The 11590-nt window shown below is 39.2% G+C and overlaps 2 protein-coding genes across 4 annotated transcripts in view; both read right to left on the bottom strand.

The window, feature by feature from the left end:
* The window catches only part of epb41l4a (erythrocyte membrane protein band 4.1 like 4A), a 9424-nt gene extending 5853 nt beyond the window's left edge, over positions 1 to 3571 (bottom strand). The window contains exons 1-5 of one of the 3 annotated variants that reach the window (XM_019266530.2): positions 3455 to 3571; positions 2449 to 2549; positions 1954 to 2058; positions 425 to 470; positions 121 to 199 (exon numbers count right to left, since the gene is read on the bottom strand). In XM_019266530.2, the coding sequence (XP_019122075.1) occupies positions 121 to 199; positions 425 to 470; positions 1954 to 2058; positions 2449 to 2544 (326 nt within the window). In that variant the 5' untranslated portion in view covers positions 2545 to 2549; positions 3455 to 3571. Of the gene's footprint in view, positions 1 to 120; positions 200 to 424; positions 471 to 1037; positions 1290 to 1953; positions 2059 to 2448; positions 2550 to 3454 lie in introns of those variants that run through there. The other 2 variants (XM_027282160.1, XM_027282161.1) reach the window with 2 other exon arrangements.
* A 663-nt stretch (positions 3572 to 4234) lies between these two features.
* Positions 4235 to 10507, bottom strand: fsd1l (fibronectin type III and SPRY domain containing 1-like). The gene is made up of 13 exons (XM_027282243.1): positions 10490 to 10507; positions 9236 to 9358; positions 9013 to 9144; positions 8112 to 8213; positions 7995 to 8017; positions 7718 to 7839; positions 7230 to 7466; positions 6979 to 7077; positions 6480 to 6609; positions 5763 to 5851; positions 5364 to 5618; positions 5184 to 5272; positions 4235 to 5037 (listed from the first exon to the last, which is right to left on the bottom strand). Exons 1-13 carry the CDS (start codon positions 10505 to 10507, stop codon positions 4936 to 4938), a joined length of 1521 nt encoding a protein of 506 aa, XP_027138044.1. The 3' UTR covers positions 4235 to 4935.
* Between the last annotated feature and the right edge of the window lie 1083 nt (positions 10508 to 11590).

Raw genomic sequence — 11590 nt, 5'->3', positions numbered from 1 at the left:
ATGAATAATTTCTTTTTTAGATATGACATTTAGTAACACAGGAAAGTTTATTATTCAAAAATGAACTCCTGCTTTAAATGTAGAAATAAGAACTATAATATTAAGATAAAAGATCTTTACCGTGTGGTTTCCTCTTTTAGCTTCGAAGGATTTTCAGCATAAAATTTCACACCAAAGTAGAAAATATACGGCGGTCCGACTGCAATAAAACAGTAAAATAAATAAATAAATAAATCAGATGATGATATATCTGTGTTTTGTCATTTATCAAACATCACTGATTTAAAGAGGCCATATTAGTCACAAAGTTCACAACACAGGGGTGGGCCTCAAATAAAGTGTTTATGATAATTAAAGTCTGAACCTGGAAATATGACCTTTTTAACTCATCTACTGAATTTCTAAATTGACTTAAAAAACTTACGGAGGTCTCGATGTTGACAAAGAGTTTTTGAAGGATCCAACCAGTTCTGTTCGAAAAACACAAATAATTTTAAAGAAATGAGAGCAAATACCATAGAAGAAGAACATTTTGCTCATAATAATAATGATAACAATAATCAGGAATAAGTAGCCTAAGTCAGTGTCCTGATTTAGTGGTCTGAGGGTAGAACGTCTTCCTGAGCCTCTTCTGTCAGTTCTGGTGAATCCAAAACCATCTTCCTGATTGTAGCAGGAGCAAGTTTGTCATTCTGAGGGTCTGGGGCAGTCTGTTATTCTGAGGGTCTGAATTCTCAAAGATTTTTCCAAGCCCTATTTTTGCAGCGTCTGGTATAATGTCTTTAGGCAGGTAGAGTTTCACCTATTGTACATTCAGGAAAATGAACCCCTTTTTGCAGGGACATGGTCTTATCCAGTTCTTGTTCTGTACAGGAGGAGTACAATTCCTCAGTATTTGTGGGGATACCTGAAACAGTCTCTGACTTTCTTACTTTCACACTTTCTCATCAGTATGCAGAGTCCAGGTCAGGACCAAAAGATGTTACTCTGTCAGAGCATTAATCAGCAAAGTTTGCAGAGTTTGGATGAGTTCTTACTCCAAAGAATGCCATAATGTGATTTTGCGGAACACCATCTTGAAGTTGTCCTATCACCTGGGCCCTATGCAGATCAGTCAAAGGTGGCATGCCAATTCTTGGAGCAGACAACAACTGATCTCTGTAGCACACCTGATCGAATTGTCAGCACCAGAAGCTCAAAACAAGAATCAACAGCAACAGCAAAGAAAAGCTGTCTGGCAGTGTCAAAGAAGATTTGGTGTCACAACTTCAGCCAGCCGTTAGTTTTTCATTCACCTGTCTTCTGTTTTTTCCTCACTACTCTCATGTCATTTCAGACGCTGCCACTCCCCCCTGCTCTGCATTAACCGCTGAGTTCATTCACCTGGCTTGCCCCACCTCCACTCACCTGCTCCTCATCAGCTAATCAGCCCCTCAGTATATGTACCAGTCCACTTCCCTCAGTTCTTTGCCAGATTGTCTAGTGTGTTTTCCCTAGCTGTCCAGCAACTTCTACAACCCTGATTCTGATCCTGCCTGCTCGTGTTTTGACCTGCCCTTTTGGACTTTGGACCCCCCCTTTCTGCCTGCTCCTACTGGACTTGTTTGCCACGCGGACTGCTCTCTGGTTTGACCTTTGCTAAGCCATTAAACTCTGTTTCTTCACCCGAGCTGTTTCCCGTGTCGTGCTATTGGGTTCTTGTCTGCTGTCTGTTACTCCTGACATTTGGCAAATTTTTCATGGGTGCAACCCACATACTTATCTCTGCTGCTCATCCCACAAATGCATGTTCCTTACAAATGTGACACCTTTTAAAGGAAATAATCAAGCTTTCCAATGGTATAAGATTTATTGTCAAGAAGCATTGTTATTGTTACAACAAAGAAATAACCTACAAAATAAAAATGTCCTTACTTTGTATGTAGTTTATATATTTGGCAATGTTTTTCTCACCGTCTGCTGTTTGTTATCACAAAATCTTAACCCAAAGAACTCGACTTCGGCCACATTCAGGTGAGAAAACACCTGCTGCAAGATGGCTGCTGCCTTTGAAGATTTCTGAGCATGAAAAAAAGATTTCAGATGATCAAAACAAATGTTTCTCACTTAGGTTGACATCATGACACAAATACAAAGATGGATCAACAGATTTATTAAATATAAAATATCAATACTTTTTAGTTTCAGTTAAAGATCTCAGACTTCTTTGCTCACAAAATGTTTTTTTTCTATTTAATTTTGTTCACAAACAGGTGTGACAGATCAACATGATTAATGATTACTAAACAGCAGGACTCTGACACAGGTGAGTTTTGGACTGGCACCATGAAAGCAAACTGTAAAATGTTGTTTAAGACCTTTTAATGTATTGTAATAAATAACACAAGAAAGAAAATGAAGGAAAACATAGAGATAGATGAAATAGCAACAGAAAGTTCTCTCTCTCACCTTGATGCCTTGCTCAGCTGTTAACATGATCTTCCTCTCATCCAATAGGAGGACTTCTCCATAAAAATCCTCCCGGTTGCCACGGAAACAGGCCATTGTTACTTTACACAAAGATATAATTAAAAAAACACGTCAGACACCAGCAATCCAGGGGCCAACTTTTAAATCAAATCAAATTTCAAAGTCACAAAGTACATTTTCCTCTGAGGGCTTTACAATCTGTACAGGGAGTGACATCCTCTGTCCTTAGACCCTCGGTTCCAGTGAGGAAAAAGTTGCCCACAAAAAACCTTTAACAGGGAAAAAAGGTGGAAGAAACCTCAGGAAGAGCCACAGAGGAGGGATCCCTCTCCCAGGACGGACAGACGTGCAATAGATGTCACGTGTACAGAACAAATCAACACAAACATATTGTACAATTACAATGACTGATAAAATGACAATGAATTACAATGACTGACAAAATGACAATGAATTACAATGAATGATAAAATGATTACAGTAGCAGTGGAACCTGTGATAGAGATAGAGAGACACAGATGCTCAGCAGCAGCAAATCATCAACTAACTAACGAGAACCTGCTGGACGACAGAGAGAGAGAGAGTTTTCAGTTTCCAATCTACTTTTGGAAACTATAGGAACCACAAGGAACCCAGCGTCCTGAGAGCGCAGTGTTCTAGAGGGGTAGTAAGGTACTATGAGCTCTTTTAGATAAGATGGTGCCTGACCATGAAGAGCTTTGTAAGTAAGGAGAAGAATTTAAATTCTATTCTAGATTTAACAGGGAGCCAATGCAAGGAAGCCAGAATGGGAAAGATGTGATCTCTGATCTTAGTTCCTGTCAGACCCTCTAAGTGGAAGAATGCAGTATATGGTGTATATACTGCATACAGTACTGTACTATATACTATAAATATATACTGTATATATATCCATGCTTATCCTCATCAGTCTCAAATATTTACACAAAACAGAACTGAATCATGGGAAATATGTTAATCTCACCTGCAGCTGCAGATCCACTTTATTCTCTCAGATTTCTTCTTCTGTTTCTTCTTCTTTGTGTTTCTTCTTCTGTCTCTTCTTTTTCTTCCTCACTCTTTCGCTCCTTTTCCTTTCTTCCTCTCTCTGTGCTTTGTTGTTCTGTTTCCATGGAGATGACCTCCTTGCCCTTCCCCCTCCCCTCTGTCTGTTTGTGTTTTTGTTTCTTTATTTTTAATTAAGAACCCGATGAACATTTTTGTGTGTTTTTATGTAAACGGTTTAACTCACTTTCACTCTGATAAAACTGGAAAATATGAAGCAGGTGTTTTAAAAACAGAAGGTGTTTACCATAATAGATCTGTAAAAAGATCAAATTGAATTTATTCATTAGTCAGCTTCATCTACCTGAATAGGTGAACAGGTGTTCATCAGCTCACCTTCAATTCAAATATCAGGAATCTAAACAGGAGATTGAGAGGAGAATTAAAGTCTGAGTAAGTAGGAAAGTTTATATTTAAAGTTTAAAATGACATCATTCAAATCTATGTATTTATGTGTAAGGTTTATATAAACCAAATGTACATATACAATGTATCTATGTGTATATAAGGTTTATATAAACCAAATGTACATATAGAATGTATCTCTGTGTATATAAGGTTTATATAAACCAAATGTACACCGTCAACAAGTGCTTGTTCATGGTGGAACTTTGGTCTTTGTAGAAAATACTATAAAGAGTACAGTCTAGACCTGCTCTGTATGGAAAACACACTATATAAATAAAAGAACATACACTAATTTTGTCATACAGGCACTCCTCTCACTCACACATTTTTTTATTTGGATAAAAGCTGAATATCTAATCACATATGAACATTTAAACATGCGATGGTTGCATATTAATATTTGAACATGTGATGGTCGCATATGAACGATTAAACGTGATGGTCAGTATACATTTAAATACAGACAGATAAAAAAATACAAACATTTATCTTTAGTGTGGTATAACTAACAGGAAGTTAGTTGAAGGAACCTTCAAAATAAAAGCCAGTAGGAATTCACAACACTATATATAATGAGGTATTTCATAATAAAAATCTTTCAGACAAGTTAGACATGGGACTTCAAAATAAATTTCATCTGGTTATACCACACCAGATACCATAATACCATACCATAAAAATTCCAAGGGAACAGGTAATTGTCTTTGCTACTGCTGCCTTCAAAATAAAATTCTGTTTAAAAACATTTCCTGTCATAAAAAACTAGTCTGAGCTAATAAACAACAGTATTACTTCAGAATAAAAGCACTCAAACTAAAACTATGTCCTCAGATCATGACTTTCAAAATAAGAGCAGACAAAAATCGGCAATATATTTTCATTTAGTATTCATAACTACAACAAATCACTTCTATGTGTCATAATTATCACACTGAATTAAGATTATATAAAATTAATAAATTAAACAAATAAAAATCAGACGAGGATGTCGATCTACGACAACAGGTTGCTGAGGCTCCGATTGGTTGACTGGAAATTACTCAGGAAGCTGGGCACCTGTAGTCCTGTTGTTATGGCAATACCACCGCACCAAATCTGCAACGTGGATTTACTGCCGTTAGTACCGAGTGTGGTACAGTACACTGTACTGTATTATATGTATAGTATTAAATGACATACTATATAAAGTAATATATGAAGTTGTACTACTAAGTATTACTGCAGTGTGGTGTAGTACTGACGGTGAAGGCAGGGACGAGCGGCTGACTGAACTTTGTTTTGAAGGAGTGAAGAAGACGAAGCTGCTCGACATCGATGAATGACAACTCACCTGAAAAACAAAAAAAGAGTGAAACTGATGAAAACAGTTGAATCACGTGATGTCATGTTGTCACAAACAATGAAGTTTCATTATTTTGAACCATTGTCACAGTCGCAGTAGATTCCTATTCGCTGAGGCAGCGGCCATTCGAGTGCTTTCGCTCGGTTATTGTACTTCACAGCGAGCACGCTCTGCAGCCATTGGCTGGCATGGAGACACCATGAACCAGCACTTTTCCCTAATTGGTCGAAGCGGCCCAGGCTTGATCGGTAGGCTACACCCACGCTGAATGACTTCCAGTCGGCCAGGGGGCGGAGCTCCCAGTAATGACAGCCGCTGGTCATTTCCTGGTCGCCTAGGAGACAAAGAAGAAATTAAAAGTATAAAATCTGATTTAATGTGTCAAGATGAAGATCTGAGAAAAAAAAATCTAAATATCACGGCAATATTTAGAATAAAATTTAAAAAATAATTTTAATGTGTTTAACGTGTTTCATACCGAGCACGGTGTACGACTCTCCAGCAAATCGCTCACGGCCTGCTCGACTTCCTGACGTCTTATTGGGCGACGGCGTGGCGCTTCTGCTGCTGACAAAATGAAACATGTCAGATGTGTGTGTGTGTGTGTGTGTGTGTGTGTGTGTGTGTGTGTGAAAAAGCCAATGAGGTTGTGTCAAAGAAATGATGCAGCAAATAGAGAGATGAATGGCAACCAAGCTATGACTTCAATAATTAACAGATGCCCTTAAATTATTAATTAATTTAACTTTAATGTTAATTTGACATAAAAAAGTACTTTAAAGTACTAAGTAAAAGTAGCTTTTATTTTGAAAACAAATGCTGATGTGATGTCAGCAGCGATGTGATCAGCTGCGTGAAGCAAAAAAAATGGTGGATGGAAAAAGTGATTGGTGACACTGGTTGCTAGGCAACCAGTCAGCGACGATAGTTGGTACCTGGGCAGGTGGCGAGGACGCAGTATGGAGACTGCAGAGGGACAAAAACAACAAATCAAAACTCTGAAGACACCTATTAGCTAAGCATGTCTTTAGCTTAGCATTTTGTTGTTGGTATTGCCTGTGGAGTCTGGTGGTCCAGTGTATCACCATGTCAGTGAATGTTGTGTTGAACCGTTATCTGCTGAAGAAGACCATGTAACACGTTTAAAAGCTCCAGAACTGGTTCTGATGACATCATCAGTGACACGTTTCCTCACCTGTTCTTATTCTCCTTTCCTCTCAGTCGGTGGTCGTGACCTTTGACCCCCTGCGGCTCCCAGGTCACCAGGTCATCCTGAACCTTTAGCTCAGCATGAGCCGTCGCTGCATCAAACCCAAAGTTATATGCTGCAAGAAGAAGAGCTCTGTAGTCCTCAGTCCAGTTTAATAATAAATGTTACACACTTACTAAACTACTAACTAAAAAAGGTTTCATGTTCACCTGTTTCTGTTATTTTGTCCATCTCATTAATGTCAGTGACCTCAAACATATCAAACACACGCATGTTCAAACCGCTTTATTACATCAGAAGAACTCTGGGTAGCTAATACAGTGGACACAAACCGACCCTATCATTCACTCATTCACTCGTTCACTTATTTACTCACTCATTTACTTATTCATTCACTCACTCACTCATTCACTTGTTCATTCACTCACTCACTCATTCACTTATTCACTCACTCATTCATTCATTCACTTATTCATTCACTCACCTCTGGTTTCCATGGCAATGGGTTCAGAGAACTCTCCTGCAGCCATTTTGTTTCTCGCTCGAACTCGAACGGCGATGAACTGTGAGTCAAACTTCAGACCTGAAACATTTCATTAGTGCTTTTATTTTGAAAGTACTTCATCTCAAATCTAGCAGCTCTGTGAAGCTAAATGCTAACATGCCCTAACAGCTAACAGCTCAGTGTTTACTATCTGTTAGCATGCTAACAGCGAATTAGCCATGAACTGTCACCTGACAATGTGAAGTGTGTCTCTCTGATGTTGTGGATTTTTTCCCAGCATGCTTCTCTGGCAGCTCTCAGTGGGCCATCCTGGTTTGTTTTTCGATATTCAAGTTCGTAGCAGTCGATTGGTCCACTCTCGCAGATGTCACCATTGCCAACAGCCTCACCAGCTGGTTGCCACGAAACTGTGATGGTGTTGTCATGGACGATGCAGCTGGAGACGTCAATCCGTGGAGGTCCAGGTACTGAAACAAGACCAGATCCAGTCTGTGACACACCTGTCAAGTCAGACGACACACCTGTTCCCCTGTCGAGTCAGGTGACACACTTGTTCACGTGTCGAGTCAGGTGACACACTTGTTCACGTGTCGAGTCAGGTGACACGCCTGTCCAGTCAGTTGATACTTCTTCAAATGTCCAGTCAGGTCATTTGTTCTTTGAATTCAAAGATGAAAACAGAAGAAGAAGAAGAAGAAGAAGAAGGGGTGTGACTCACCAGGCAGGAAGTGAAGTCGTTGAAGAACCGCCCTCTGTGTGCTGAAGTCGGCAGTGAACTGAGACATATTCTCCGACACCGCTGGACAAGTCGTCAATCGGAACGCTGGAGCCATGGTTACCCTGGAAACAGGAGAGATGGGGTTCCAGTGGGTGGAGTTACGGTTGTTAAAGGGGCGGAGTTTGTGTGCAAATCATGAAATCAGAGATGTGATTAATTTCTAAAGCTGAACTCTGATTGGCTACTTTGAATTGGAAATGAAGACTGATCATCTCACCGATCTTTGATTTGTTTTGCAGCCTGTAAAAGAAAAATGTTTGTTTATACATATATATACACATGCATATGTATATATTTGATATTGTCACGACAATGTTTCTTTAAACATTTCTACCTTCAGAAATTCATCTTCATTGGTGATTGTCAGTGTTTGATTTGTGAAGTTGAGCAGTTCTTCAGACGACAGCAGAGCGACTTTTCCCTCCGACAGCTGCTTCTAAAAAGCAAAACTACTTATTAGAATTCTTAGACTTATACATAGACATAGACTTATGACAAAGACGGCAATTAGTAGTTATCTTCCTTTTTGTTTCAAGTCTGTTCATTTAGGCTTGCACATATCACCTACAGCTGACAAGAGCTGGACACGACTTCTGGCTTATACCAGAGATTGCTAAAGCATCAGAGACTACTGACCCGGCTCTGCCAACCGGAAGTGCTTCCACTGAATTACATTGAACACTAGTATCTCATGTCTTTCACAGGTGTGCAGAGCCCTGTCCTCTACTCCCTCTTCACTCACGACTGAGCACCTCTACATGGTTCTACTACCATCATTCAGTTCGCAGATGACACACTAGTGATTGGCCAAACCAACAACAACGATGAGACAGACTACAGGGAGGAGGCCCAGCACCTGGCCACTTGGTGCATCAACAATAACCTCACCATCAACACCACGTCCACAGAGATCATTGTGGACAGGAAAACAACATCCGGCACACACATCCCCATCCACATCAGTGGAGCAGAGGTTGAATTGGAGTGTGAAGTTTCTGAATGTCCACATCTCGGAGGACCTTTCTTGGTCTCTTAAAACATCTACCCTGGCAACGAAAGGTCACCAGCATCTCTTCTTTTTGAGGAGACCAAAGAAAGCAGACCTGTCTCGTCATGTCCTTTTAATGCTGTTACTCTGCACTTCTGATTAGACACTAAACTGCATTTCATACATCTAATATAAAATTAAATATTTATTATTTATTAATCATTAATAAATTAAATAAAGAGTTTACCTGAAGCTCTGCCTCTTTCCTCAGCTTCTCCTCCTTAATGATGCAGCGAAGCTCCGCCCCCTTCTCCTCCAGGATGGACCTTAGCAACTCAAGCTCCGCCTCCAGATCTGACATCACCTTACATGACTCCTCCTGATTGGACAGATAATTTAATCTTTAATCTCTAATTTGTCTTTCTAAACCCCTACCTTTTGTCCCTTCCCCCAGCCAATCAGCTGCTGACCTGCAGGCCTCTCAGCATATTATCAACTGTCTCCAGGAAGTTCTGGAGCTCTTCATTCTTATTGGTTAACGTGCCGATGATCCTGCACAGAGCTTCCTGTGTAATACAAACATTATTACAATACTTGTTTTAACAAAGTTCTGCTTTAGTTTTTACAGTGTAACATAAACAATGTGACATGCAGGAGTTTACAGTGTAACACAAACAATGTGACATGCAGGAGTTTACAGTGTAACACATAAACAATGTGACATGCAGGAGTTTACAGTGTAACACAAACAATGTGACATGCAGGAGTTTTACAGTGTAACACATAAACAATGTGACATGCAGGAGTTTTACAGTGTAAAACATACAATGTGACATGCAGGAGTTTACAGTGTAACACATAAACAATGTGACATGCAGGAGTTTACAGTGTAACACAAACAATGTGACATGCAGGAGTTTTACAGTGTAACACATAAACAATGTGACATGAGGAGTTTTACAGTGTACACATAAACATGTGCATGCAGGATTTCATTAAACATAAACATGTACATGCAGAGTTTTACAGTGTAACACATAAACAATGTGACATGCAGAGTTTTACAGTGTAACACATAAACAATGTGACATGCAGGAGTTTACAGTGTAACACAAACAATGTGACATGCAGGAGTTTTACAGTGAACCATAAACAATGGACATGCAGAGTTTACAGTGTAACACAAACAATGTGACATGCAGGAGTTTACAGTGTAACACAAACAATGTGACATGCAGGAGTTTTACAGTGTAACACATAAACAATGTGACATGCAGGAGTTTTACAGTGTAACACATAAACAATGTGACATGCAGGAGTTTTACAGTGTAACACATAAACAATGTGACATGCAGGAGTTTACAGTGTAACACAAACAATGTGACATGCAGGAGTTTTACAGTGTAACACATAAAACTAACTAACACTGTTAAATATGCACTGTAAAACTATTCAAGTCACAGTGTATAAATATTTGGCACCTAATTTTCCATGTGAACTGTTTCCTGCCCTTAACTTCACTACTATATATCATTTTGATCCTTTTGATAAACCCTTTGAAGTCACAGAGTCTACAGTAAATCCTTCACTCAAAGTGAGGCTGACTCGACCAAGGAGAGAGAGGTGGACAGCTAATCCTCTCGTCACTGTCTGTCTGTCTGCTGCTGTCATGTCTGTTCTCCTGTCACTGTCTTGTCTGTCTCTCTCCTGATGTCCGTGCTCACCCTCAGCTCACAGATCATGTGTTATTGATTACTGATATCCAATCGATCAGATCCTTACCTTCTGCAGTCAATCACAGAGAGAGAGGACGGGGGACGTAGGCACCGACGGAAGTGAAGTCACACACATCACAGCCACTTCCTTTTTCTGTGTCAAAATAAGAGTCTGCGGCGGGTTAGGGTTACAATTTTTACAAAATATTTTATTTTATTATTTTATTTTATTTATATTTTGTTCATACATAGAAGTGTGCTGTGTGAGTGAGAGGAGTGCCTTGTATGACAAAAAGTAGTGTTGTTCTTTTATAATAGTGTGTTTTCCATACAGAGCAGGTCTAGACTGTACTCTTTTAGTATTTTCTACAAAGACCAAAGTTCCACCATGAACAAGCACTTGTTACGGTGTACATTTGGTTTATATAAACCTTATATACACAGAGATACATTCTATATGTACATTTGGTTTATATAACCTTAATACACATAGATACATTGTATATGTACATTTGGTTTATAACCCTTTATACACATAGATACATTGTATTGTACATTTGGTTTATAAACCTTACACATAAATACATAGATTTGAATGATGTCATTTAAACTTAAAATATAACTTATTCCTTCTTACTCAGACTTAATTTCTCCTCTCATCTCCTGTTTAGATTCCTGATTTTGAATTGAAGGTGAGCTGATGAACACCTGTTCACCTATTCAGGTAGATGAAGCTGACTAATGAATAAATTCAATTGATCTTTTTACAGATCTATTATGGTAACACCTTCTGTTTTTAAAACACCTGTTCATATTTTCCAGTTTTATCAAAGTGAAAGTGGTTAAACCTTTACTAAAAACACACAAAAGTTCATCGGGTTCTTATTAAAAATAAGAACAAAAACACAAACACAGAGGGGAGGGGGAAGGGCGAGGTCTCTCCATGGAAACAGAACACCACGCACAGAGAGAGAAAGAAGCGAAAGGGCGAGGTGGGAGGCGCGACGAAGGAAAGAAGAAGCGAAGAAGAAACGAGAGAGATAAAGTGGATCGGCAGCTGCAGTGAGATTAACATATTTACCTGATTCAGTTCTGTTTTGTGTAAATATT

Source organism: Larimichthys crocea, chromosome IX, assembly GCF_000972845.2.
Source record: "Larimichthys crocea isolate SSNF chromosome IX, L_crocea_2.0, whole genome shotgun sequence".
Classification (NCBI taxonomy): domain Eukaryota; kingdom Metazoa; phylum Chordata; class Actinopteri; family Sciaenidae; genus Larimichthys; species Larimichthys crocea.
This window is presented reverse-complemented; position numbering and strand designations above follow the sequence as displayed.

What these genes read in the sequence shown, in the direction of transcription:
- fsd1l (XM_027282243.1), bottom strand. An exon ending in ATGAAGATGAATTTCTGAAG is followed by an intron (nt 8,018 to 8,111) that starts GTAGAAATGTTT and finishes TTTCTTTTACAG; the next exon opens with GCTGCAAAACAAATCAAAGA. An exon ending in ACGACTTCACTTCCTGCCTG is followed by an intron (nt 7,467 to 7,717) that starts GTGAGTCACACC and finishes GTCTTGTTTCAG; the next exon opens with TACCTGGACCTCCACGGATT.